The 27,400-nt window shown below is 49.3% G+C and overlaps 5 protein-coding genes and 1 long non-coding RNA gene across 19 annotated transcripts; 2 read left to right on the top strand and 4 right to left on the bottom strand.

The window, feature by feature from the left end:
* Positions 1–404: 404 nt before the first annotated feature.
* On the bottom strand, positions 405–4,097 carry klhl22 (kelch-like family member 22). 5 transcript variants are annotated; one of them, XM_057034326.1, is made up of 7 exons: positions 3,384–4,094; positions 2,986–3,151; positions 2,599–2,922; positions 2,113–2,522; positions 1,825–2,017; positions 1,519–1,752; positions 405–1,366 (listed from the first exon to the last, which is right to left on the bottom strand). In XM_057034326.1, the coding sequence occupies exons 1-7, from the start codon at positions 3,650–3,652 to the stop codon at positions 1,025–1,027; spliced, it is 1,938 nt and encodes a 645-aa protein (XP_056890306.1). In that variant the 5' UTR covers positions 3,653–4,094; the 3' UTR covers positions 405–1,024. The 5 variants fall into 5 exon arrangements, with proteins under 5 accessions (XP_056890306.1, XP_056890308.1, XP_056890309.1 ...); XM_057034328.1 differs by having other exon boundaries at positions 2,611–2,922; XM_057034329.1 differs by having other exon boundaries at positions 2,599–3,191; positions 3,384–4,097.
* Positions 4,098–4,186: 89 nt separating this feature from the next.
* Positions 4,187–13,471, top strand: npy8br (neuropeptide Y receptor Y8b). 7 transcript variants are annotated; one of them, XM_057034335.1, is made up of 3 exons: positions 4,187–4,324; positions 4,615–10,083; positions 11,352–13,471. In XM_057034335.1, the coding sequence occupies exon 3, from the start codon at positions 11,454–11,456 to the stop codon at positions 12,546–12,548; it is 1,095 nt and encodes a 364-aa protein (XP_056890315.1). In that variant the 5' UTR covers positions 4,187–4,324; positions 4,615–10,083; positions 11,352–11,453; the 3' UTR covers positions 12,549–13,471. The 7 variants fall into 7 exon arrangements, with proteins under 7 accessions (XP_056890315.1, XP_056890316.1, XP_056890317.1 ...); XM_057034336.1 differs by having other exon boundaries at positions 4,211–4,324; positions 4,593–10,083; XM_057034337.1 differs by lacking the exon at positions 4,187–4,324 and having other exon boundaries at positions 4,524–4,694; positions 5,862–10,083.
* A 3,229-nt stretch (positions 13,472–16,700) lies between these two features.
* LOC130525825 (progonadoliberin-1-like) lies at positions 16,701–17,860 on the bottom strand. 2 transcript variants are annotated; one of them, XM_057033033.1, is made up of 3 exons: positions 17,638–17,860; positions 16,919–17,020; positions 16,701–16,786 (listed from the first exon to the last, which is right to left on the bottom strand). In XM_057033033.1, the coding sequence occupies exons 1-3, from the start codon at positions 17,773–17,775 to the stop codon at positions 16,736–16,738; spliced, it is 291 nt and encodes a 96-aa protein (XP_056889013.1). In that variant the 5' UTR covers positions 17,776–17,860; the 3' UTR covers positions 16,701–16,735. The 2 variants fall into 2 exon arrangements, with proteins under 2 accessions (XP_056889013.1, XP_056889012.1); XM_057033032.1 differs by having other exon boundaries at positions 16,701–16,781.
* Positions 17,861–18,555: 695 nt separating this feature from the next.
* Positions 18,556–22,125, bottom strand: kctd9a (potassium channel tetramerization domain containing 9a). 3 transcript variants are annotated; one of them, XM_057033466.1, is made up of 12 exons: positions 21,705–22,125; positions 21,417–21,538; positions 21,304–21,347; positions 21,120–21,213; positions 20,981–21,039; positions 20,768–20,896; positions 20,640–20,707; positions 20,472–20,567; positions 20,247–20,396; positions 20,067–20,172; positions 19,868–20,001; positions 18,556–19,812 (listed from the first exon to the last, which is right to left on the bottom strand). In XM_057033466.1, exons 1-12 carry the CDS (start codon positions 21,750–21,752, stop codon positions 19,723–19,725), a joined length of 1,140 nt encoding a protein of 379 aa, XP_056889446.1. In that variant the 5' UTR covers positions 21,753–22,125; the 3' UTR covers positions 18,556–19,722. The 3 variants fall into 3 exon arrangements, with proteins under 3 accessions (XP_056889446.1, XP_056889445.1, XP_056889444.1); XM_057033465.1 differs by having other exon boundaries at positions 18,556–19,796; positions 21,705–22,105; XM_057033464.1 differs by having other exon boundaries at positions 18,556–19,796; positions 20,768–21,039; positions 21,705–22,124.
* Positions 22,126–22,329: 204 nt separating this feature from the next.
* ankrd39 (ankyrin repeat domain 39) lies at positions 22,330–23,856 on the top strand. Its single transcript, XM_057033467.1, has 4 exons — positions 22,330–22,701; positions 22,810–22,913; positions 23,015–23,218; positions 23,290–23,856. The coding sequence occupies exons 1-4, from the start codon at positions 22,611–22,613 to the stop codon at positions 23,437–23,439; spliced, it is 549 nt and encodes a 182-aa protein (XP_056889447.1). The 5' UTR covers positions 22,330–22,610; the 3' UTR covers positions 23,440–23,856.
* Positions 23,857–23,933: 77 nt separating this feature from the next.
* On the bottom strand, positions 23,934–25,026 carry LOC130526090 (uncharacterized). Its single transcript, XR_008950655.1, has 2 exons — positions 24,621–25,026; positions 23,934–24,499 (listed from the first exon to the last, which is right to left on the bottom strand). It is a non-coding gene; the product is annotated as an uncharacterized LOC130526090 (long non-coding RNA).
* Between the last annotated feature and the right edge of the window lie 2,374 nt (positions 25,027–27,400).

Below are 27,400 nucleotides of genomic sequence, written 5' to 3'. Positions count from 1 at the left end.
AAAACGTTTTAATGTGGATGTGTGCAGATGTTACCCTGGAGGTCAGGTCATGTGACCCAGACGAGCGCCGATCGATAACACGTTCAGGCGGCGGCGACGCAGCAAAGAGCCGCCGATGGAAACCTGATGGTGACGGTCTCTGGGTGGCACCAGCGCCTGACAAATACCCTGGTACATAAAGCTGCACCAGGCCTGGTGCGTCGGCCTGCGTGTGAAACTCAACACCAGCGGAGGTGGGGGGGCAGCAAATGGAGAGGAACTGGGAGAGACTACGGAAGAGCGGGAGGGACAATTCCGGAAGATCTATTAGAATTACAGAAAATGTGAAAGTGTAACTTTTGGCCGGAGTCGTAAAGACAAAACAATAGCCATGACGGGACAAAGAAACAAACATCTGACAGCTGTCGGCTCAAAGCTTTTATTTCCAAACAGATCATCCCTGTAAATTTGCATATTTTTTTGACAGAAATTAAAAACGCAAACCCTCAATACAGAAATGCACTCGTCTGATGCTAACGAATAAATACTTCAGTGTATTGCTGATGAAATAAAACAGTAAAAGACAAACTTAAGTTTGGTTTTAACTGTACGAATGACATAGTTTCAGATGACCTTCGACCTCCAAAGAATAAGTTGAACAAACATAAATCCTGGCCCTCTCAAGTACTCATGTGTCTGATCAGATGGAAGCTTAGCGGGTTTTTTCATGTCTGTATCAGCGATATGGCGGCACAAACGCACCATCACTTCAGGCATCAACGCAAAAAAGTGCTCTGAAGAAAAAAAAAATCAAGGCACAATGTCTAAAATAATCTTGAACGTAAAGAAAGAGAAAAGTGCCGCCAATTTTAAAAAAAGCTATTTTACATCAGCACAAATCACCTCGTGCGATCATTTTGATTTAAAAGCTCCACCTATGAACCAAAGTCAGACAAATGTTGCTCAACCTGCAGTCTTTTCGGTCTCCATGGCAACAAAGATGGCAGAAACCATCGGCCCTTGAGGAAGCGGGAAGAGTTCGTCTTCAGTCCTCGCTGGAATCCTCTGAGTTGTCAATGTTGACGTCCTCCCATAATGCCTTTGAGTGTTGCTGCCAGCTCCTGGCCTTAGCGACCACGCTGGGCGGCATGAGGGCTACGCACGCCGCCAGCCCGGAGACGCGCTCCTTAAGCTCCACCTCGCTTCCCCACTCATCGCTGTCGGCGTCGTACACGTGCACGTACTTCATGCAGTTCCCTCTGTCATGGGAGCGTCCTCCCAGCACGTAGATACGGTGGTCCAGCACGGCGACGCCGGGCTCCCCGTGTCCGCCGGGGAGGGTTGCCACTAGCGACCACGAGTCGGCGTCAGGGTGAAAGCAGGCCACCTGACCAGAGAGGACAAATGAGTCGCTCGCTTAAGATCTGGATGGATCAGTGTCACCGGGGTAAATATTTCAGTATCAACAATAATGACGTAGAAGAAGACGTTGATTTTTTTGGTCCACGAGTTTTATCGCGTGACGTCTGTAAACCGTACCGTGACAACGTCTCTGCGGTATCTCAACTCATCGTTGCTTCCACCGATGACATAAATGCGGCCGTTCAGGGCGGCCATCGCATGCCACGCCCTCTCCACCGGCCCCTCGGCGCAGGCGGTCCACGTGTTGGCCGCCGGGTCGAAGCAGTAGGTCTCCTTGAGGTAGGTCAGTCCTCTGCAGCCACAGGCGATGTAGATTCTCCCGTCCAGAGCCGCTCCGGCGTGGGCGTACACCTGGACGGGCCAGACACACAGTGACGCCCCCGTGTGGATGCCCGCCGCGTTAAAGTGGCGTCGCTGTCTTACCTGTCTCTTCAGGGGGCACACGAACTCCCACGTGTTCGTTCGGGGGTCATAACGCTCCACCGAGTCTAACTCGCTGCGGTAGTCCCGCCCCCCGACGGCGTAGATGTGGTCGCCCAGCACGCAGACGCAGTGATCGGCGCGCTGCTGCTGCAGAGGCTGGATGCTGCACCAGCTGTTGTGGCGGGGGTCGTACCTGGAGACACGCAGGTGAGACGGGCTGATGAATAGAGCCTGTCATTCGGAATTTTAGCCAGTTTCATGTGAAATGAAGAAGAGAATTCCCGCGACCTCCAACAGCGCGACTCCGCCTGACACCCGTTGGTGTTCTTGTCTCCCCCGATCAGGTAGGCGAAGTTGTTGAGGACGGCGATGCCCTGGTTGGACATTCGGGGGCTCTGAGACGCCGGCAGCATCCTCCACTCCCCCCAGCTCGGGTGGAACACCTGGAACAAGTTCTCGCTGTTCATGTAGGAGTTGGAGCTGAACCTGCCTCCGAATCCCAGGATGCAGTGCAGCGTGGAGCGCGGCTGCGTGCCAGGACTCTGCAGGACAGGCTGCAGCATCTCCTGCTGGTGGTAGCGCAGGGCGGCCGACACGGCGGCCTTCAGCGGACACGGGCTCAGACGGTCGTGCAGCCTCTGCAACACGTGTCTGTCCATCAGGCAGAACCGCACGGCGTCCAGCATCCGCAGAGGTTCCTGAGGGCAAAGAACTGGGGATTTAAAGGGAAGCTTGAGCCACCTCACAACTTCCTGTCTGGGTGAACCAACGCACCTTGGCACTGACCTGCAGGTAAACCTGGTCGCTCTCCACCTCCTCTGGGCTGAAATGGTAATGCAGAGCGGCCTCATACACCTGGTTCTCGCTGCTCACCTGCAGCTGGTTGCTACTTAGCGCTCTGAAGACCTCATCCTGGGGCAGCATGCGGTACCCTTCGGACCGGGAGAAGGTCTGGATGTTCCTGAGCAGGTAGGAGTGGACTTTGGCGTTGAGTTGCTGCAGCCCGTACACGTCCGCCAGGCGATGCACCTCCACCACGTTGCTCTCATCCAGCCAGGAGAAGAGGAAGTCGCAGCAGAAGTCGATGACCTTCTCGAGCTGTGGAGACACACGGGGATCAGAAGCAGCAGGAAGACAGGGAGAAAAGCAGGAAGTGCTGACCTGTAAGACAGTAGCAGCAGCCAGGACTTCCTGCACACACTCCAGGTCCAACTCGATCTCCGATGTGTAGATGTAGTCCAGGAGTTTCTTCATGGCTGTGAAGGAGACGCCGTGAATGGAGATCTCCTTCTGCTCCGACTCCCGAAGACCTCCAGCAAACATTCCCCTGGTAGAGAACGACGCCGAGGCGTCATGTGACGTAAATTCTGATGAAAATGATGGTTATTATCGATCAGACGATCAGCTGATTAATCTTTCTGCTTCTGCTGATGGTCCACACAGGTCTGAGGACCAGCTGTCTTCACCAGGATAACAACGACCTCGATTTCTGAGAATCGACCTGAAGTGTCAAGAGTCCAACAGAAACTGAAAGTCAGCCGACCTGCTCTGACTTTTACCTGAAATAGTGACAGGAGGCGGCCAGCAGGATCCGGTGGGCCTGGATGGGTCGACCCTCCACCAGCAGCACCACATCGTACAGGACGCCGCTCTGTCGGAGAGTCAACACACCGTCCAAGAGGCTGCGGAAATGGCCCGAACATCTGAAAGTCCGTCGACCCTGGCGACCCGACGAGCTCGTCTCTCCCCCACCCTGACTCGCCTCTGCATCATCGGCCGTGGCACCCTGCCGGTGTCGGAGCTTCCTCCCCGCGTCTGTTTTCTTCATGCTCGCTCCATCCCAAGTTTTCACGCACTGCAAACCCGCGGCTAATGCCGCTGTCGTCAAGTGCAGCAGTCGAGAGGAAGTATGGAAACAGGTTGGACAACTAGCGGCTAAACATGCAGCGTTCCAGTAAATGAAGCTTGTTCCGCCCCCAGTTAAAGTGCAGATCAGCTCAAAACACTATGACGTGATAAAAACATTCCCACACGTTCGCTAACTTTCAGCGCGCTACTAATGCGAGTTCCTGGAACCGGCTAGCTTAGCATATATACATTACTTTATAAAAATCGGTGATCGAAACATTTCAAATCCCACTAAAACGCCTGGAATCGCGTTCTTTCTCCCCATGAGCAAACCGGTTTACCGTGAAATTGCCTCTCCAAGCGCTTATAGGAACCGGCGCAGTTTCATTTTTGACGTGTCAAAAGAGCTCTGTTTACTTTTTGGTGTCAGGTGATTTCCTCCATCCTGATTGGTTGGCTTAAGGTCCCGCCCACTTGCTCTAAATGAGCCAATCAGCGAGTGTAGAAGGACGAAAATACACATTATTTACGATGAAGATGCTCACTCGCGTTGCTCTTTTTCTTTAGTTTATTTTTAATTATTTTGAAAATTCGAACCGAATAAGTAGGTGGTGTTGGTCTGTCTGGGAAACAGAAGTTGGTGCTGTTTCAGGTAAAGGCCTGAGTGAAGTGTCAATGGCCTTAGGTATGTTTTAGGTATGTAGGCACGAAATATCTAATCAAATTAGATATCCAGTGTGTGTGTTTGTGTGTGTGTGTGTGGTGTGTGTGTGTGTGTGTGTGTGTGTGTGTGTGTGTGTGTGTGTGTGTGTGTGTGTGTGTGGAGTGAGACGTCTGTCATCTCTTCTCGTGTGTTTACATCTCTGCTCGACCCGGCCGTCATCTTTCACTTTCTTTTTAAACTTTATCACCTGTCATAGACTTTGTCCTCAATTGATTCAGGCGTAGGTGTGTTTTTAAGGACCTTGTCTGCACTAAAACCTGAAAACCTGAGGAAAGAAGAGGCTTCTGCATAAGTTCAGGTGATGTTCGTGACCTGAGGATTTACTTTACTGCTTTATACAAATACAACTCAATATTCGATCAGGCTCCTTTAAATCGTCGTTTAATTTTAGTTGGATTTTCATGAATGTGGTCTTGTTCTGCTGTTTAATTCAGAGTTTCATAACTTGTATAGCCAGCAGGGGTCGCAACAGCATCTTTTTTTACTTCTCATTACTTCTGTGAATGAGAAACCGCTTTTAAATCAATAAACCTTGATTTTATCTCTAAAAAAACAAGACCTGCAGTGGCTGAGCGAGTTGTTTTATCGACTTTTATTGCTGTTAATATTTAGCCATCTTATTTTCACTTTAATTTGATTCATGTGAGTAAGGCATCTCTACAATAAGACCCAGAATAATCATTTATAAGTGGTCCATTCATATGAAAAATTGTGGTTCTGTCGAGTAATTGTTCATTTTGTATTTAACTGTTGATTGACGTTCACCAGACTATTCTGGCTGGATTTGTCAAATATGCTTTGACCCAATCACGAATCTATTCAGTCGTGTGTGTTTTTGCCCTCGTTCATCTCCGGTCAGGCTCACACACGTCATTCATTTCCTGACAGACACACCGGCTGTAATCAGTCAGGTGATTGATTGATTGGCTGATTGGGAGTTTCTGCAGCAGATAATCAGCAGCGATTTTATCTGCTGTCATGTTAGTTGATGCATGAAGGAGCAGTTTACACGTTCGACTGTGCCTTGAACACTTATCCTGGTTATTGATCGGAAAGCATCAAATCAGGAACCGAAACACTGCAAATTGGCTTTAATTGTTGAAGGTCACCTGATTTTATAACATCTGAATGTTTAAGCAAATAAGAGGAGAATAAAAGGGAAAGTGTGATTAAACCTGTAGTTTAGGGTTAAACCTAATGAAGGCTGACACCCCCAACAGTCATTCCAGTTAAACTAAGTCAACTCTAGTCCACCCTGGTGGACGGTAGCAGTACAACCCGTCCTGAAGATTAAATCAGGTGTATCTCTCCGGTTACTAATGACATCAGCAGGACAAGGAGGCGATTTTGTATCCAAAATCTCAAAGCAGCTTTGACCTTTGACCTCACACCCCAGACTCTAAATCTTTGTCTAAATTCTGTCTAAAGGATTATTGTTTTATGATGACGTAATCCTGCTTTATAGATCTGGATCAGAACAGACAGCAGAGCGCTCTCCCATCAGGCTGTGCAGCGGGGCGCTCGGCCCCCACGAATAACTGAGGCACAAATGAGAACAGAGCGCGCCGCTTTTACAGAATTAACTGTCAAAGCGTGCGACTAAGCAGACTCGGACAGTGGGCCGACAGCCACGGCGCAGCAGGAAACGACCGCGACCTTCAGCCATTACGATCGTCCCAAATCACGTAACCTTCGCTCAGGTGATTAGTGAAGGAGCGCATCCGGCCCTGCTGTGGTGGGCCCACGGCGACGTCACCGCCACGTGTGCTCTCCACATAATGAGTGCTAACGATGTTGGGCTCAGCCGGTAATCAGTAAAAGTCTTTACATCTAAATGCATTCTATATGATACCAGCATTATTATTAGGCAATCCAGGATGATCAGTGTTTTAAACAATTTATTTACAAGTAATTATTATTGATGGAGCGGTGCAGTCAGGGGGCGGGGCTAAATGAAGTGATCAGGACCCTGCTGGCCCACTCCATTGGGTCAAGATCAACAGGGCTAGACTGTAGGTACCGTAGGTTTCTACGGTAACTCATAATGGACTAATATATTGACATTAATGCTGTTTACTAGGAACCACTGACATAGAAATATTTGTGGATGCAGCCATAGAAAAGCCCATTTGTTCCCTGCCAGCTGTCGGGGGCTCCGGATCTTAAAGGGCTCAAGGACCGGTCTATAGTGGTTCTGTCGCTGGCTGATAACACCATATTTTACTCACTGAACCTTTAAATTGTTGCTTAGCGACACCTAGAGTTGGTGAAGAGCACACAAACATCAGTTTAACGCGAGAAATTTCACCTCCAGACAGATTTATTTTGGGACGAGAGGAACTGAGAGCATCGCCTCTGTGTTCCAGAGAACTGTGGGTAGTCATGAGTGAAGGGTGAAGTCATTTCACACCTTTCCTAGAGCAGCGACCCTGAAACAACGTGAGCGCCGGATCCTTTTAGCGACTCATCAGACGGAGAGATGGCTGTAAAGCGAGCGCTGCCTCAGGCCAGGTCAGTTTCTGCGGCACCGAGACGACAGAAGTCAGCATTAAAGCGCCGCAGACGGAACAGAAACAGAGTCCTAGTCACAGAAAAACCCTTTTAAATAGTAATGTTGGCAACAGTGGTTGGACAACATGTTTGATGCATATCGTCACCCCGGAGGTCAAAGGTCAGCGACATGTTAGCGAGCTGCTGTGGTATCAGATGTCAAACCGCCGTAGGTCTTTAGTTAGCTGTAGATGCTAGCTTATTTCTGTAGGTATCATTTGATGTCCAAGTGAAAGTCTCTGTCGCAGGAAATGACAAGTTTCAAAATAAAAGTTCCCGAAGTCCAGTTAATCCATCCAAATCGCCATCGGTGACCATGGACGGACAGTTCCAAACTCTGCCAGATGACTCTTCAAGGGCACTTTGGTCTGTTCCTGCTAATGGAACATCAGGGCCGGACATCACATGATTCATTTACACATGCTCTTTTAACCATGCCGCAGTTTCTGTAAGCAGGAACACAAGCGGTAACCCTGGTAACCGCTGTCCTCAACAAACAGGACCCACGGGGGATCAGATCTTAATTGGAATGGAGCTCCTTCCTGAGTGGGTGGGTGGTCTCATCTGCTGTCTGTCACTGGATCCGGCTTCTGTGGATCAATTGCTGCTCTGTGTCCTTCATCTGCTCCCTCTTCACCTCCTCCATCAGCTCTGAAGGCTCTTTAAGAGTGCGACAGTCAGGATTTATGGCTCATCGTGTCACAGTTACGAGCAAGAAAACAAGATGAGGAAGACGAACATGCATGTGTGAGAGGTTCAGCAGGAGGGTCTGAGGACTGATTCCACCTCCTGTAATGAGATTTTACTTTAATAAAGTCCAATCTCAGGCTCTGCTCCTCTCTGCTCTCGGGTTGTTCCCGACACATGATGAACTAGAAACCTCACGCGCTGAGATCAGGAACCGTTTCCAATTCACACTGGGCTGATACTAAATACTGAATATCAGCTCATTTTCCATCAAACTCTGGTTAAAACTCAAATAAATGTCTGAGATCGATGGGTTTTAGGTTGGCCACTAGAGGGCAGCAGACCACACACGTAACCATTTTTCTTCTTCACATTCCCCATCTTATTTTATTTTTTATTTCTGCCACATTTGTGGTTTTGAACCAGTTTATTGTAGTTGAGTGGAAGCTGCAGACAGATGTAGGAGCCTCCTGTTCACGTCCTCCCACCAGAAGTTAATCAATGGAGCTGATCGATGACACCTTCAGGTTCCTGAAGGAAGCGTGCCCTCAGTGGCGTCCTCACCTGCTGCTCGTCCTCGGTGCGTCCTGGCTCCTTTTGTGGTTAACAGGGGTCGTTATTAATTAAGGGTGATGTAAAGCGAAGGCAGGAAGGTGATTCGCCGGCTGCTCGTCACTTCATGAATCATCCTTTTAATCCCCGGGGGGTGCGTGCGGCTCATAAATGTCACATTAAGGACCGGGGGCAGCGGGGTGACCCTGCGCCGCAGCTCTGACGCTGATTAGACGGGAGTCGTCCGTCACGCTCAGGCACCTGCGACACTGTGGCATTTGTTCTTTGCTGAGGTCTCAGGGGTGACTTAAGAACCTGGTCCCATCCTGCTGAGCTGGATCATCTTGTCGGTCCTCCTTCCACTGCCAACGGATGTGTTTTTGTGTTCCTGATCGATTAGGTGATTAACCAGTTGGACGGATCTCCCAACTCTGACCCGGCTTTCTAAAACCAGCACGTTTGAGTGACTTTCTGTCTGTCTTAGGTCCAACTTTAGTCACGACCCAAGCTCGTCACTTCTGAACTTTTCCTTTCGTGCTCGAATCCATTTCAGGGTTCAGCTTCGCCGCCTTGCTGTTTTATTTCCCCCAAAACAAATAAATCAGAGAGAAATGGGCGAAAGATTCTAAATGAACCTCTCACGGCGGGAATCTGTGGCGCTGGAGCGGCAGAGGGGCTAATGGGCCGTGCAGAACCGTATTAGTTTACACTGGCAGTGACGCATGAATCCATCAGCTGTTTTCTCACAGACTCTGTCTCAAAGCTGCTCCTCGACCCAAATATGGACACTTTCTATGAACTGGACCCGGGTCTCAGCACCGATTCCAAACCTCTCTCAGGCGGGTCAGCAGGAACAGAACCGGCTGCTGGCGTTGGCAAAGTTGCACCGAGCCAACATCCTGCAGACGGACGGACGGACGGACGGACAGAAGGGACAGAGAGAGGCGAGAGACACTCACAGAGAGAGAGAGAGAGAGAGAGAGAGAGAGAGAGAGAGAGAGAGAGAGAGAGAGAGAGAGAGAGGGAGCAACTGTCTCATCTATCTGACAAAGCTTTCACACACGTTTGCAGACTGAAGGTTCACTAAAGATCTGTCTGTGTGTGTGTGTGTGCATATGTGTGTGTGTGTGTGTGTGTGTGTGTTTGTTGCAAATGAAGTGTTAATGCTGCAAGGTGCAAGAACACTGGGGATTGAAATAGTCTGAGGTGTGTGTGTGGTGTGTGTGTGTGTGTGTGTGTGTGAGAGAGAGACACACACACAGGTGATTCAGATGGTGATGTAGATGATGTGAGGGTGCCGAGAAATGTGAGATTCACACACTCTTAAAGCACTGACGCTCGATATACATTTTTACTTCCGCCAAAATCCGTGGATCTGCGATCACAGATTAAATCCCCTAAATAATCCTGAATTCAGCATCTTCGCACTCCAACGCGGCGGCCATTTGTCCCGCGGCTGGGCTGACCTTTGACCTGATGTGCAGACCAGGGTGGCCTCCCGCGCTGCTCCCGGACCAGCTGCTGGTTCTGCTGTGGCTCATTTCTGCTTAAACAACTTCCAGTCAATCAGAGCGCGAGCAGGGCGGAGCCAAACACTTTAATTAAAGCCGTTTTGTGCATGAGCTCACATTTCACACCTTCCATCGGTGGTGGCGCGCGTGTTCGTGCGCCACGCACACCCTCTGTTATTACGTAACATGTTCCCAGTCAGACCCGGATCGAGACACGAGGTCGCTTTAAGAGATTTCTCAGCTCCTGTCGGTGGACCGTCAGGACAGCGCCTCCTCTCCTCCTCCTCCTCCTCCTCCTCTCCTCCTCTTCCTCCTCCTCGTCAAACTTCGTCTGGAGCTCACCTGATGCACAGCCGCAGCGCGCGAGCCTCAGGATCGACCGTCCAGGTAAGGAGCTGACAGACTCACATGTACCATCACCTGAGCTTCGGTAGAACCGAACCCCGTCAGGGTCCTGCGCGTCTCCCTCTAAGAGTTTCTGCGGGTGTTTGGAGGCTCCCGCGGGTCACCGTACGGTCTGCGTAACGCGCGCGCGCGCGCGCGCGCACGGAGGAGTCCAGGTAAAGTCCAGACTGTGTGCGATTTTCGTTTACGTCAACATTTATCAGAACAACAAAGGCAGGAAGACTCCAAACCTCTGTTAAAGAACGTGCAAAAGGAATGTGAACAGAAGCAGCCGTGGGAACGTTCTCGGATGAGCAGAACCTCGGTGGATCCTCTGTTCTGCTGCCTTTAATGTGTCCTCGTTGATTAAATCCTGCGGGTCTATTAACGGTACCTGTGGCTCCATTAACGCTAATATGGAGCAGCACGCTGCTTTATAGATTGCCTTTTACTTCCAGACCATTAACTCGTTGGAGACATTAGAACCGCAGACGCGTTGATGGAGCTGTTGCGTGGGTGGACGCGTGCACGCACTTTCTAACGGGAGTTTAATTGTGCGGGTCGTTTCTGCGCCCCAGACTCTGGGTATGCCTCTGCTCCCGGTGATGGGCCGTCAGCTTCCTACAGGAGCAGATCAGAACCTTATCTCGCCCGCACGCCCACGTTCATTTTCCTTCCGCGTGGAGCTGAAGACGCCGCCTGCTTAATAAGGAACAGGATCATAATTTACCCCCGACACCAGCAAAACCAGCACTAGTTCATCAGTCTGTGAAGGTTCTCCGGTTCTTCTGCGATGCATCTGAAATGCAGTAGCCCTGGCCACCAGTAGGGGGCGGTGGTTTCCGTAAATCCTTGGGACATATTGGCTAAAAAAAAAAAAAACCTTTTAAAACTGATCAGGCATTTTAATAGCTGCTCAGCGTTTTCTCTCTAAACAATAATGATTTTCTACTGGCTCAACGCTCCTTCGACGAGCAGTTTCGCAACATGTATACTCGTCCGTTCTTGTGGTTTTGGGACATTGAGATATCCCATAATGCATCTCGCCTTAGCAGGCGACCGCAGTGGCAATGATGGGATGCACGCACTCCAATTATGGGCTCCAGACGTGCGCGCCTGCATACTGAGTGCTGAGAAGCAACCCTCGCCGTTTGTGGTCATCGTCGTAGTTGGTCGTTATGGCGATGGGGTGGAAGAGTGCCACCGAGGGGAGGAAGGGGAAGAAGTTTTCACAATTCATTCTTCATTCCTTCTTCTCTTTTCATCTACAGAACAACAACCGAGGAGTCGCCAGATGAACGTTGGGGACCGTTTTAGTGAAAACATGTCGGTATTTATGAAGTCGCCGCAGCGGGTGTGAAATCAGCGTCGTCATGGAGCCGCAGCTCAACAACCAGGCCCCGTGGAAGGAATTCCCGTGGGACTTCACGGATGACTGCTCGCTGTCGGTGGGGGGCACCACCTTCCTCATCGTCGCTTACAGCGCCGTCATGGCGGTCGGACTCATCGGCAACTCGTGCCTGGTGTTCATCATCTTGCGGCACAAGGAGATGCGCAACGTCACCAACATCTTCATCGTCAACCTGTCCTGCTCCGACATCCTCATGGGCGTCGTTTGCCTGCCGGTCACCATCATCTACACGCTGATGGACCGCTGGATCCTGGGCGATGCTCTGTGTAAGATCACGCCCTTCGTCCAGTGCATGTCCGTGTCCGTGTCCATCTTCTCCCTGGTCCTCATCACCATGGAGCGCTACCAACTCATCATCCACCCCACCGGATGGAAGCCCGTGCTGGGCCAGTCCTACCTGGCCGTGGCCGTCACCTGGATCGTGGCGTGTCTCATCTCCGTGCCTTTTCTCTCGTACAGCGTGCTCACCCTGCCCTTCCAGAACCTGAGCGTCCCCTTCCCCATCAGCGACCATCTCATCTGCATGGAGCGCTGGCCCTCGGTTCAGGAACGGCGAGCCTACACCACCTCCCTGCTGGTCTTCCAGTACTTCCTGCCGCTGGTGCTCATCACCGTTTGCTACCTGCACATCTACCTGCGTCTCAGGAGGCGGAAGGACATAGTGGATCGTGGTCGGAACGGCGCCCAGAAGAGAAACAGGGGCTCCGCGAGGATCAACGCCATGCTGGTTTCCATCGTGGTGGCGTTCGCTGTCTCCTGGCTGCCACTAAACATCTTCAACACCGTGTTCGACTGGCACCACGAGGCCATCCCCTCCTGCGGCCACGACATCATTTTCTCCTTCTGCCACCTCGCCGCCATGGCGTCCACCTGCATCAACCCCGTCATCTACGGCTTCCTCAACAGCAACTTCCAGAAGCAGCTCAAGTCGACGCTGCTGCGCTGCCGCTGCTGGGGCGCGGTCGAGCGGTACGAGAGCGTCCCGCTGTCCACGGTCAGCACCGAGGTCACCAAGGGGTCGATCCTCAGCAACGGATCTCTGACCGTCAACACTTAGAGTCCAACATCTGGAGCCGGAGACGGCGGTGGCGGGCGTCCGACCCCACCATCGCCCCCTCAGAGCCTTTCCTGCTGAAATATAGAAAACATTACACACCACGTCACGGCAACCGGGCCGGCACGGACTACATCAACAACGAAAGAGGAAGTAGATAAAGAAATGAGGGTCCAAAGGTCGGGCAGCTTTGTTGGGGGGTGGCTGAGAGAACTGTTGAGGGGTGGGATTTATTCTGAGAGGTCCGGATTTTAATGTGGGAATGTTCTGGTGAAGGTCTTTAATACGTCTGTGCTTCAATCCAAACAGTCACAGCAGGTTCTGGTTCCTAGAGGAACCAGAATGTTCCTTCAGCTCTTTGTTTCTGATTCCTGACTGATCCAACCGCTCCAAGGCTTCATCTTTAGGGTCCTGATTTAGGTTCTTGTGGACCCATTTATGGGTGTGATGCACGTCCCCCTCAGCCACTCCTGTTCCTGTCCTGAACTGCCCCACGGGTGGGTCGTTCTCTCTGTCTCCGCACAGAAACCCCCCCCAGGGGTAAATCAGACCAAGGTTCCGCCATCTGGTTCCTGGTTCCTGCCGGAACCGAAGTGACTGGTCAGAGTTTGCAGATCGCGGCGACACCAGAGAGACGTTTTCTTTATTATCGTTAATGAAGATATGCCATCGTAAACTGATGTTTTATGTGTTAGTGATTATCAGCGGAGCTCGTCAGAGAACCAGGAGAGAGAACATTAAAGGCGGCCGAGCCGAACGATGTAACGATCTCTGAAGAACTTCGGCGAGTTCTGCTCTGTGGGAGGTTTTAACGTTAACGCCTGTGTCATAGCTGCCATGCTTATGATGTGTTCTAAAAATACTCTGTAGTCCATCTGAAATGTGTGTTATTAATCCTAATTAAAACATTTGCTTCTGTCTCTGTTGATCATCTCTGCGGGATTATTCATTTTATTTCTTTTGTGTTTTGCTACCTTTTGGTTTTGCTAGTCCTTAATGTCGGCTAATGTGTCTATTTTTTGTCTTAGTGGGGAGTTAATTAATTATTCGCTGCCATAAAAATGATGGAGATGATTGACAGCTGGGGGAATGGGCGGGGCCAAGTTTTAACCACAGAATCAGGAGTCTATCAACTCAGGTGTTGGATAATTCACGGGGTTTTCCATCTCCATTTATCGTATCTGTATATTTGAAAAAACTTCACGTTACCCCTAAATGAGCATCTGCTCAGCACTACATAGATTTTCTGCTTCATGTGTGAATCTCAGAGGACCCTCGACGGCACCGCCAGGATTATTCACGAGAGTAAAAGCTCCTCCTGAGCAGCAGCTGGGGGCTCTTCGTGGTGTATTGAGGTGCAGCTTGATAAATGTTCCAACTCAGATGCATCTTTTTGTATTTCAGATGAGTTCCGTTGAGTTTTGGGTCCAAGACGGAGAAGTGCCGAGTCCCCGAGTGGCCCTTCAACACAAGTCCAATGTTTTAGGAAGACGACAACTTTCTGTGCTCTCTCTTTTTCTGGTAATTTGTTCAATTTGGGAAAGGGTGCTATTATTCAAAAAACAAAGGTAAACATGCTAGCGCTCTGGTTTTACAACGCCGGCTAGCTCGACGTGGGTCACGCCCATGCTCAGGTGTAAGATGACTTGCCCTGATACGATATGGGACAGGAGCGCCCATAGTTTCCACAGTGGCAATCAACTATGTTGACAAATACAAACGATAATGTGACTCAAGATTATGAGAAACCCAGATTAGCTACCGTCTGTAGTGGTAAATCATTCTTTAGGACATTTATAGAACCCTGCAGTAAAACTAATAACCAGGTCTTTTGGTTCATGACTTTTAGGGTTTTTATCACTGGACTATATGAAATGTTAAAATTTTGCTGTTTTTAATCATATCATGAGACAGTGTTAACAGTCAGCTGGTTTGGGCTAATGTGAGAAGCTAACATTGCAATTGAGCCTTTTTTTAAACTTACGTTTAACAATGTTCAGGAAATTAGCACTGTTAATATTTTGAGTGTAAATATTGGCTGGTAAGTTAACAATGTAAAAAATTCCCGACAAATAACACTGGTCCACGGTCGGTTGCCTGCCAGATAAAGTCGTGGCCATTTTGAAAAGGTCAGAGGAAGTCTGGCTGGAATCTTAATCACGCGATTACACATGCGAACATGTGCAGGCTGCCCAGACACATCCAGGTAGCTCATCCCCGGGTCACACAAACAGATCAGCTGGGTCAACATCTCCTCGTTCTCTTATCTCTCTAATGGTTCCGCTTTGGATCGGCTGCTTCCTGATTCATCAGTCCGGAGGGTTTATTTCAGGGAGCATTTCACCCTTTTATCTGTTTATTAGCGGGAGGAACTGGAGTGTTTGTGACATGATGGCCGCCGGTGCGCTCGGCCGGGTGAATCTGGGAATACCCGACCACGACTGACGGATATTTGTGTCTCGGTGTCTCTGTGTCTGTCTGCCGTCGCTGACGTGCACCGTAGCCCCGCCTGACTGGTGCCGGCTGGTTTTCCTGTAGATGGTAGCTCAGTCTGATAACTTCAGCTCTGCCCTCTCCAGCCAGGAGCCCCGAGAGGCCGCAGCCTGCTTCAGTTGCCTGGTTACAGCCTCCTTGGGGGGTTCAAATGGGTTTCCTGCGAGCTATTAAAGCACTTTATTAAAACACTCAGAAGCTGGTTCTGACGTTTTGAGGAACCCACTCACACGCTTCCATTAGTGAGGAAAAAAGAGCCCCAAAAAAAAAAAAAAAGTGAGAAATTCATTCTTACATGATGACGCAGATGGCTGCATCTGTGTGTGTGTGTGTGTGTGTGTTGTGTGTGTGTGTGTGTGTGTGTGTGTGTGTGTGGTGGGGGGGCAGTTCTTTATGCAGCTTCATGCTGGGACAGTATGTGCTGTTAAAATTCCCACATTCATCCTCGGGAACAACACCGACAGGTTTATTCAGACTTCTCTGCAGGACAGCAGGCGCTGGGCTGGTTACAGTGAGACTTTTCACTGGGAACACTGGGAACACTGGGAACACTTCCAGAACCTCGGGAGTGGGTCTGGAGGACTGACCTCTAGAAACAGAACATTTGATTAAACGGAACCTTTCAAGTGGTTTAAACACACACACACACACACACACACACACCACACACACACACACACACACACACCACACAACAACACACACACGCGCGCGTGCTTTTGTGCTTCTATCCCTCAATTTAGAATCTCTCTATGACCCCGTGACCTCTGGTGTGTGTTCAGTATACAGCTTCAGCAAGAAGATGGAACTGAAGTCTGTGCGTGTGTGTGTGTGTGCGTGTGTGCGTGTGTGCGTGTGTGTGTGTGTGCGTGCTGCAGATAAGAGTGTGTCCAGCCTCAGCAGGATATTAATGGCTGTTGTATCCCTGTCAGAGCTCCATGATGGATGGAGTCAGATGTTTGAAGTCCACGCTGCCGTGAACACATGTGAATAATGTTCACGGTTCTCATCGGACCGTGAAGGAGCGCTCTTATAACTTGGCGTGCACGCCGATTAAGCCGCGAGGCTGTAACAGGACAATAAACAGATCTGGGGAACAAACACCATAAATTTCCATGAATTAGAGATTTGACAGGATCTGATAAAGAACTCCGGGGAGCAGAGACCTCAGAAGGTCCAGGAACGGTCTGATTTTAGAACCTTAGCTGCTCATTTATCACCGCTACAGGAAGCTGAGCTGGATTGTTCTCCGCCGCCGCCTGGTGGCCGATAGCTTGATCGGCTTTTTCTGAGCACGGATGGAAGAAGCTGCTGCCGCCTTCCATCCGCCAGTGAGGACGGAGACGAGTGAGGACGGAGGAGGTGGAGAAACGATGGCCGGACCAGATGGATGAAGGAAGAGGAGGAGACGATGGTGTGAGGACAAAGCAGGAAGTGTGAATCACCGTCCATCTGATGCACCAGCAGGACCGAGAAGAACCTCCTCCAGCTGAACTTCCAGGACCTTCATGTTTGTGTGAGTCAGCCTGGCGCGTCCATGCGAGCAGGACAATAAAGTCTGGAGGAACCTTCAGGAAGCCCAAAACCATTCAGAACATTTGTTCTGTAGGTTCCTGATTTTAAACATGTTTAGTCAACAAAGATGTTCTCAAACACACCAAAGCTGATATGATGCTTTTATTGTAAAAATCAAATATTTATTTGTTGGATGTTTGGAATCTCTTTGCTCTCCTGTCGGTCCGGCTGTTCTAGAAGAAAAAGATGGAATCTGTTAGAAGGATCCTGCAGAACCAGCACAAGGATCCACGCCTGAAGCTCCTTTTGATGCTCTTCGAGGAGACGATTTCATTGAATCTCTGTTTCTTCCCTCTGAAACTCACCAGAATTTCCTTAATTCCGAATATTCTGGAAAAAGCTGCAGCATTCTCGGCACAACCCAGAAGAGCGGAGGACGTCTCAGCGTGTGGAACACTGACGACGACCTGTGAGAGGACACGTGAGACATGAGGAGAGAGGCGAGGAGACGTCTGAGGAGACAGGAGACACATGAGACATGAGGAGAGAGGTGAGGAGACGTCTGAGGAGACAGGAGACACATGAGACATGAGGAGAGAAGTGAGAAGATGTCTGAGGAGACAGGAGACACATGAGACATGAGGAGAGAGTGAGGAGACGTCTGAGGAGACAGGAGACACGTGAGACATGAGGAGAGAGGTGAGGAGACAGGAGACACATGAGACATGAGGAGAGAGGTGAGGAGACGTCTGAGGAGACAGGAGACACATGAGACATGAGGAGAGAAGTGAGAAGATGTCTGAGGAGACAGGAGACACATGAGACATGAGGAGAGAAGTGAGGAGACGTCTGAGGAGACAGGAGACACATGAGACATGAGGAGAGAAGTGAGGAGACGTCTGAGGAGACAGGAGACACATGAGACATGAGGAGAGAAGTGAGAAGACGTCTGAGGAGACAGGAGACACATGAGACATGAGGAGAGAGGTGAGGAGACGTCTGAGGAGACAGGAGACACATGAGACATGAGGAGAGAGGTGAGGAGACAGGAGACACATGAGAGGTTAGGAGAGAGGATGGTTACCGTGTCCACGGAGTCGGACAGGTGGTCCACGTCCCTCTTGCCTCCTGGACTGAGCCCATAGGACCAGTGCTGACAGCAGAGCTGTGACATCAGACTCCCGACCAGCAGCAGCCACAGAGAGAAGCTCGCCGTCGCCATCCTGAGGAGACAAAGAGTCACGCAGATGTTCCTGCTTCATCGACGTCTGCAGTTCCTCACCTGCTGCTCCTCTTCTGTTGCTCTCCGTCTTTTCTCACCTTTTTATACACCTCCGTGTCCTCTGGAGGGGGGGGGGCAGAGCCGGATTAACCATCACTTCCAGCCGACCTGCTGAGCAGCGTTTTAACCACCTGCTGGTTTTACGGTGGTGAGGGGTTCCAGGCCCAGGTCAAGCTGCCCTGCTGTTCTCTGATTGTTCCTGCTTTAATGGTTATTTCTGTAACTTTTGACGTGGTATCTCTTCATCGGAGACCAAGAGACATCTTTTTAGGTGGCAATGGCCCTTTGACCTGACCTTTGACCTGACAAGCACACTCGGTTCAACCTTCAGCTCCAGATGACCAAATCTGAGGACATTTCCTGAAGCTCTTCTTGATCCCTCATTTGGTGACCTTTGACCTTCATATTAGAATCGGTGACCATTTGTCAACCTGAGATTAAAGAGCTTTGATCTCAGACTTCAAATATCTACTTAATCCTTAATTATATGCCCTAACCTGGATTTGATTCATCCGGGACAGATATTGACAGGAATAATATTGATTATTAAAAACACTGATAAAAATTGGGAGCTGCTTAATCAAAACACAAACAAAACTATTAAAAACTGCTAAAAACTTGCCGATTTCTCACTGATTTAATTTGAATAATCAGGCAATAATAAAGCAAAGGGACACCGTGGCCACGAGGGGGCGACAAAAACAAAGCAAATGAAACGAGTGGTTTTACTCCAGAGCAGTTTTATTTCTTTGTAACAGTCATTTATGGAACTAAGATTCCACTTGTCGAGTGCAATAATCTCAGAGGGAGGCCCACGCCCCCCCCTCCCAAACAGACACATATTGCCTTGAGCGAGATGCATGAAAATAAATAAGTTTTCCGCTGATTTCCTCACACGTTTGCCTTCATGGGTCCATCTCACCGGCCGGTACCGACTTCAAAACGGAGTTTTATTGCATCAGAGCTACACACACATCACACAAACAGACGGTCCATCTGCACGCCATCGCAAGCACCAACGTTTTTGGTAAATAAGTTATACATATTTGTGCAAACACGTTCAAAGCGTGATTATTAGGTGATACACTTCCAGACACTAGAGTATTTTTGCATACACGACCTCACAATAAACACATGCAACCGTTAGTACAGGAGGTAGATTCACAGAAAAGGAGGGGAAAGACGACACAGCTGTGAATCCTGAATTGCATACGGAGCTGTCGCATAGTTTTACAGTGCGTTAATGACACCGTCGGCCTGATGGTGGCGCTGTCAGGGTTATGGCTTTGGCTTCGTTACATGGAAAGTCCAGCAAAGATCACACAAGAAGATTCAGGCTGAACGAATTATTGAGGGTCTGAAAAAGGCCGACCTCCTCTCAAATGGTTGGAAATCCTTCATAGAGATATTTTTTCCCCACTTTGCAGAAGTTTCTAAACTCTAACTGAATTAATGTCTAAAGACCTGATTCTCAGCTGAAATAGTCTTGACTTCTGCATAATTATTCCTCAAAATTCAGATCTTTTTCAAATTTCTTTTCCCACAAATGGCCCTCATGAGCTTCCGTAGGGCTTCTTCTTGCTGTAGCAGCTGGTCTGGACTTCAGACAACTGATTGACAGACCACAGGAAAATAAACGATGCTGAAAATGCATATCGGATCGCATCAAGAAACATTATTTCATTTGGTGATATTTATGCAGACGGATGCTACAGATCAACCCTGAATAGGTTCTAGTGCAAGGTCTTTAAAGCTAACAGAACGTGGGTGGAATGCTAGGGTGTGCATACGAACTTCCTGCACGGAGCAGGTAAAGAGCAGGAGGAGAGGAGGAGGAGGAGGAGTTATCTGACGCTCTGCGACATGTGCAGAGGGGTCAGCATCTCTTCAAAGATGGCGCCCTTCACGTTGGAGCCTCTCAGGTTCGCTTCCTGCAGGTCGCACCCGGACAGGTCGCAGTTCTGCACAAACCAGAGACTTAAGATCAGGATCAGATGAGGTTGTTCTCACCAAAGTCTGATGATTTTCTCACCTCCAGGTCAGTTCCTGCTAAAGTGGCGCCCCGCAGGTTGCAGTTCTTCAGCTTGGCATTCTTCAGCGTGGCCACACGCAGGTTGATTCCGGTCATCTGGCTGCCCTCCATGTCCACCCCCTTCAGGTTGGCGCCTGAGGACCAGAGGGTTGCACACGTCAGAAGGAAGCCTCCCCAGGCCAGACTGCCACAGGTTTACCTTCCAGGTTGGCCTTCAGTCCTGACGGATCCTCAAAGTTGCATCCCCTGAGAGAGGCTCCCTCCGCGTTGGTGCACAGCATCTTCACCCCCTGTAGGTTTGCTCCCTTCAGATAAAAGCAGCAGTTGGAAACCACAGAGTTCGGAAAAGCTTTCAGCATTCCGGTGTCCTCAGACTTACATCCAGGTTGGCTCCGGACAGGTCTGCCCGCTCCAGGTTGGAGCAGCACAGGTTGGCATGCATCAGGTTGCACCGGCTCAGGTTGGCCATCTTGAAGTTGATGTAGCGGAGGTCGAGGCGAGACAGATCGGCGCCGCTGAAATTAAGGCCCTGAAATCCCGAGAAAAAAAAGGGTTAAAATTCCTGCATGCAAACACGGAGAAAGAGGAGAAAGTTTCACTGTACCTGACAGCGGAGTTCTGACTTTGTGGGCGTGGCCAGAAGAAAGCGCACTAACTCTTTACGGGAAATGGGGGAGTGGTCCTCAGGAGGCTGCGAGTTCTGGTCACAACATTTACCAGGTGAGGCACGGCACATTTTAGAGAGTCATCACGCTCGGACCCGTGAACGCACCTTTATCGCTGATTCCAGCTGCTCGGCGAGTCGCTCCATCCCAAAGAAGCGAGCCTCCTCGAGAACACCTGGGAGACGTCCAGGTTAGCGCCGCCGGGGCGGGTCACAAAGAACAGCCCAACACCTACCTCTTAGGTTTATGCCTTCGTTGATGATCAGCTGGCCGTGTCTCAGGTAGTTGAGGATGGGCTCAAAGTACTCCGGGCTGCGGTCGATCAGGTACGCTCCACGTTCGTCCCGCTTGTTGCCCCACACGTCTGGAATGACAGCAGCCAAATCAAGACGACAATATTCCCACGAAGCTGTGGGAAACCTGTTCTCCGACTGTCTCGGGAACTTACCCGTCTCTCGGAACATGTTAGCCAGCATGCTGTCTGGCTCTTTGCTGACCAGCGTGCTCCTGAACACATGGGGGGGGGGGGGGGGGGGTTAGCGCATTTACAAACTGGACCTTGTCATTAGCTTGTTAGCAGCAGATACCTGGTGGTGGTGAAGGGACGGCCGCCGATGTTCAGGGTCAGCCAGTCGGTGTGTGATCCGTGCTGATGTGCTGTGTCCCGGTCCGTCTGAGGATCTGCGGAATGAAGCAAAACAAAACAAAAAAAAAAAAACACGTCCGAAATCGAATTTGCTTGGATCCTGCAGCGGAAGTGACCTCACTCACCGATGAAAGGGTCTCCCTCTGACACGTACAGCACGTCATCATCTCTGTCGGGAACACACGTCACAGGTTAACGGCGTCCTCGCGACACTTACGTCATAAAGGCTTCAACTTACCTGATGAGGGCAATGTCATCTATGAGTCCCCCCTTTGCATTGTACAAACAGGAGGCTTTTATTCCTAATTTATTGCTCGCTACGGATAGTAAATCAGGCAAGGTCCCGTACACTGCTACAACCTAAACACAAACAGGACATGGACATTTAATCCAATGTTAGGTGAATAATTAATTAAAATGTTAGCCTTAATTAAAATAAACGATGAACAAATAGCATCAGTAAGGTAACGAGACACATATGAGCGGTGGAAAAATGTCATTCTGCGGCCCCGAACCACTGACTCACCTTGCCGTTTTTAGAAGTTCCATTAATAAATAAGGTAACTCTTCTCATTCTTCAGGCGATTTAATGGATTGTCCTTCGCTATAATCTCACGGATACGGTGAGATTATCTTTTGCGGCGTTTGCCAGCTAAAAACTACGTCGCTAATAATTAGTATAGCTAACAGCTAGCTATATCAGACAACAACACGAGACATTTGGTACCTTCACTTCCGTCCGGAAAGAAGACTGGCTAATCCTATTTCACAAGCGATTTATTTACCTAAAACATTTCTCACTATTTTTTATCAAAACCATTTAAGCAATAATGCTTATCTGAGAGGAAACAGATCTGAATAGCGTAATTTTTTTATTGTTCTGATGACGTTCTATATTTAATTTCTAAATGGAAATTGGAAAAGTGCCTCGTCACGGTGCCATAGAAATGTGTGCTGTGCATTACCAATGGTGCTAATAAAAAATGGTCCAAATTTTTTGGACGAAAGCAACTTTATGCTGTAGACGTTTTACCCCCCAGAAGATCATTTTAATTGATAGCAGAATAAAAATGACCCAAATCCGACACTTCAGATCTCACGTGAACGTTTCGCGACGTTTGCAGCCCCACAATTGGTCCGGCCGTTGTTACGTCATCACGTCGCTCTTCCGTCTGGTCCTCTGACGCTGCTTCTAACCTGAACTCGTTTGTTTTTGTCACAAACGAATATTCTGAAGCTTCAGACATTATACCCGGGATCTCTATGTTTCCAGACGAAATGTTGATTGACGTCAACGTTTAATTTAACGCATAGTACCTAGTGGGGGCGATTGAATGCGTGAAGCCGCGTGATTATGTTAATTCAAACTTGCTTTGATCCCAGACTGTGAGTGAACATGCTTAATTTGGTTAAAATAGATTGATCCACTATAATGATGACGGCTGCTGGTCATCAGTGCTCCTGTTGTTCCGGTCCTGTTTCATCTGTCCACCAGACGCTCGATGAAATGGACTTCGAACGAGGTTTGTTAGACTTCAACAGATCTGATATTGTAATTGATTTTCTCCATCTTAAACCCTCACCTCCACCCTGGGGCGTCTGTGCGTGTGTTCTTGTGTGCACGAGTGCAGGTATCTGGTCTGCAGCTCTGCACGGAGACCTGCAGAAAGTCCAGTCTCTGGTCCAGAAGGGAACACATCCAAACCAGAGGGACACAGCTGGATACACTGCTCTGGTGTGTGTTTGTGTCCATGGTTACAGAATCTTCTCTGGTTTCCGATGGATTCAGTATTTCCTCATCAAACATTTCTAACCTTGTTTGTCTCTGGGCCGCAGCACTACGCCAGCCGCGGCGGTCACCTCAGCGTCTGCTCCTTTCTTCTGGAGGTCGGCGCTTGTGCGTCCCCCCAAACTCCAGGTGGGGCGACGCCACTGCATCGTGCTGCCTACTGTGGACACGCCGATGTTGTCAGACTGCTGCTGCAGCACAGAGCTGACCCGAGACTCCGCGACGATGACGGAGCCACTCCTTTGCATAAGGTACAGAAGCGGCAGCCAGACATGAACCCAGTCCGGCCTCACGGGCTCTAATCTGTTGCTGATCTGGGCAGGCGGCAGAGCGAGGTCACCAGGAGGTGTGTCGGCTCCTGCTGCAGAACTGCCCCACGGTCTGCAGCATCACAAACAACAAGCTCCAGCTGCCACAACAGCTGGCTCCTCCAGAGGAAGGTCTGCAGGAGCTGCTACAGCCACCACCGTGACCCCACACGGAAAACTGGAACAACATCTCGCCTTGTGTAGGACTGTAAGAACTCCTCGTCTTCCTCAGACTTTTGACATGTTTTTATGTCATTTTTGCTCATTTTAATCCACAATCTAAAGATCTTCCTCACACATGACTCCGAAACTTACAAATCCTACATCTGTGTTTTGATCTCGTGATTTTATTAAGCTGCGGTTGTAGAAGTCAGAATCATGGTATTACCTAATAGAAACTAAGGTTTTCATATATGTAAAACAACAATCCAAAAGAAACAGATATTTTTCTGATAATTTAATTAAAAGCTGCTAATACCTGTCCACCACAAGTCTTTCAGGATTTGAAGTGAATTGCCTTTAAAACAGAAGACTATGTCATGACTCTTCTGTCTAAAAATAAAGTTTGTATTAAAACTGTGTGTGGGCTCCTGGGTGTGTCAGCAGGGGGCGCTGTTGTTGCCAACTGCAGTGACGTCATTGAAGCGCGAGTCTCTCAATCGCTCCTGAGAACAAATATTTATTGAGTTCACGATCCGACCAAGTCAGACACACATCTGAACCTTGAATACATTAGTGTGCGTGTGTGTGTGAGAGAGAAACTGGTTTTATTTTGAAGGCAAATGGAAGGAAAATCCATAAATATCCCTCCAAAAAGCTCCAGAAAAGGCAATTCGGTAGTTACACGTGAGCCGGCAGGGGGCGCTGTGGCTTCAATAATGCGCACGTGTTTCAAATTCCATCACGTGAATCGGGCAGATTCCAAATTCTGACTTCACCGCGACTCCTCTGCATATTAAACACGCTAACAGATTAGCCTGTCACAGCTAGCTGGGGACTGGCCCCAGGCAGCCGCCGTGCTTTGATGTCACCTGTGGAAATATTACAAGATTCTCTCATCCGACCATGTCATCACGCTTATGAAGATCTCTTCATTGTCACCTCAATAACGATGTTTACCAGCGATGCGCATGAAAAATGGAGCCTGAGACCAGGGACACAGTGGCGTTGCTCATCAACAGTTGTAGCTTTGCTGCAGCTGAAATTTCAGTGTCAAATCTGTTGCTAAAAACACAGAAAAAACCAAGACAGGTTCTCTTTATAATGCAAGTTTTCACATGTGGCCTTAATCCTCTTCTGTAGCTGTCTGGATGGGAACAACGGAAGTTAAAGTTGACTTCCAAACCTCTCCGCTTTGATTCCTGATGTCCTGTCAGCAGCTCTGATGCTCCGATGAAGCAGCAGAAAGTTCTGGCTGTTCTCTGAAGAACTTTCCTTGGACCACTGGCGGCACACGTACCTTCAAAACCACTTCTGAGGCTGAAGGGGAGCCAGAGCACATCTGGAGCTGATTGTTGTGACGCCACGCGAGAAGGAGGCGGGCAGTCCGGGGCCGGGGGGGGGGGCACGGGGGTCCGGGGAGAGGTTTCCTCTCAAAGACACACAGCTGAACACCTCCTGTCCCTGATAACAAGTTTAAAATGGCAAAAATGAGATTTCTGTGTTTCATATTTCCTTCACGAGAGCAACCAGATGCTCCAGTTGGCTGCAGCCAATGAGAAGCATCTGTGTCACATGATCAAAGCAGGCCGATATTTGGGCCTTGATCATATTTCCTGAGCTGCTTTGAATCCGAACGTCGCTCTGCTCTTTTATGTGGGAGAACAAAAAGAAGCGAATCCTGGTTGAACTGGGCTGCTGCAGAAGGAAAATTAGAATCAGCTGCGAAACCTGAGCTGGGGAAAATGGGAATAAATAAACGGACCCGTGGTGGCAGGCCTGCCTACTGGGATCTACTGTAGGGGATCCGCTCAGGTCAGAATAATCCAGTTTATGTCGGAACCAGTCAGAGATAATCGGGTCTGTGGGGGACAAACGGGGCCCTGAAGATCCCACTCAAAGCAAAGTTAATGTTTTCTTTGTCCTCTTTTCATCCCTCCCCTGAGAACTCTTGATTTTAGTAGCTTTTTTTTTTTTTTTTTTTACTAATATCTGAAATACCGGTATCGTCCAGCTCTTAATTTCTGATACCCCCCCCAAAAAAACACCAAATTATTAACGTTGGGCCACAAGTTCCAATACTACATTCTGATACCTGTGGCAGGGGGAGCTCAGGCTGTTGGGGGCTGAGAGGCAGAGGGTTCTCAGTTCAAGCCCCAGTGGTGTTCTGTGACCTCCGTGCGACCTTTCTGTGGAACCGCACCCTGATTAGTGACACCACCTTTTTCTGGTTGCGGCCTAGAGCTGGATCCAGATTCCAGATCCGGTTTGCCTTTCGATTAGTTTCTGACTCGTGGACGATTTAGGATCTGGATCCTGATTCTGGGCGGCACGGGACTGGAGTGCCCCTGATTTGTGGGTCCATGGGCAGCTGGTTCTGGAGCGCCAGCAGGCTCCTCCAGACCACCTTTGACAAAAGGGTCTTCAATCTGCAGAGACAGCGGTGAGCACAAAGACCCGGAAAGCCACAACAGCATAATGTGAGCAGAGGTGGGTGGTGGGGGGGGCTGCTGATGGACGGATGAGGGCTGGGCCCCGGGGTGGCGCTGGAAGGCCCGTCTCAGCTCCGCGCCTAATAAAGGGAGGATATTTGTTCTTGCCCGGTAACAATGGAATGCAAACAGGAGGAGACGGGACAATAAAACGCCACTTTTTAGTGGGAGGTGGATGAAGAAGCTGCTAGGGAAATGATGATGCAAAGCATCTCCTGGGAGACAATACGGGTCCCTGGCGATTGTCCTCGGCCCGGCCGACATCGGTTTGCCTTTGCATAAGGTGTTCCCGCTTTAGCCGCATCCGGCACGTTTTCTTAGCCTGAAAGGGAGCGAGGAGAGATCCGAGGCAGCGCCGGCGACCACCTGAGCGCCACAGGTCAACAGAACCCCTGCAAGGCAGCAGATTTGAGGGGGACTCGTCCTCGATGTCTACTGAGCTACCCCGGCAACGAGGCGTCCTCAGAAGAGGTTAATTATTAATAGCTTTTCAAAGTTGCCTCACAGAATCCTCAATCTTCTGATCCAATGTAAACGCACCCGCTGGATTCTTGGATGCGGCCTCATGTCTGAGCATTTTCATCAACCAGCTGAGAAAAATTGGAAAAGGCCACAAAAACTTCACTTTTCCATCAAAGCTTCAGTGGTTTCCAAAGCTGTCTAATGTGGCCGACGCTAAACTTGCCACTAACTGTTGGGGAGCAATAAATGGCCTAATTCTGTTGTAATTAATCTTAAAACTTTATAAAAAACAAATAAAACTAGCTCTAAAATGTTAATTATTCTACTGCCTCACCCAACCTCACCAATCAAACGAAAAAAAACGGTGGAAATTAGCTTTTATTGAGAAGGTAATAGATGTCACAGACCAGTTAGCTTAGCGTTAGCGCAGAACAAGCGCTGCTTCTGTCCTAAAGCTGTTCAGTGATTTTCAAACTTGTTGTTTGAAGAATCCGTAAAATAAAACACATTCACGCGTGTTTGGAGCTTCAAGGAGATGAGCAACGACACATGTCGGATCTTAAATCACAGCGTTTAAGTCCCACTGCAAACGAGGATGTGGTGCGGCTTTGCTGTCCATCATCCTAAAATCAAAATTGTTCAAACGCATTTGCCCGCTTGGTTTGGTGCAGAGTCCAACTGATTATAAACTCTGACCAACGGAGAAGATGACTGTTATGAAAATGTTTTCAGACTAATGCTAACTACGGCCGTTGGTCACAATGTTGTCCGTGTGTGTTGATCCAAAACATCGTAACAATTTCAGACATGGTCGTAAAAAAGACTCTTCAACCAAGGAGAGGCTAGCAGTTAGCCGGCTAACTTGCCGGTAGTGCCATCTTGACACCATCTTTCAAAAAGTTGCTGTGGTTTCCCGCCAATCTGTGGCAGGATTTATCTGTCAATCATGATGTTTCACCCTGTTTCCATGGTACCAAAGAAATATTAAAAACGGACATGCAGCAGGTGCTAG

This window comes from Takifugu flavidus, chromosome 5 (assembly GCF_003711565.1).
Source record: "Takifugu flavidus isolate HTHZ2018 chromosome 5, ASM371156v2, whole genome shotgun sequence".
Classification (NCBI taxonomy): Eukaryota; Metazoa; Chordata; class Actinopteri; order Tetraodontiformes; family Tetraodontidae; genus Takifugu; species Takifugu flavidus.
The sequence above is the reverse complement of the archived record's forward strand: the minus strand, read 5'-3'. Positions and strand labels throughout refer to the sequence as shown.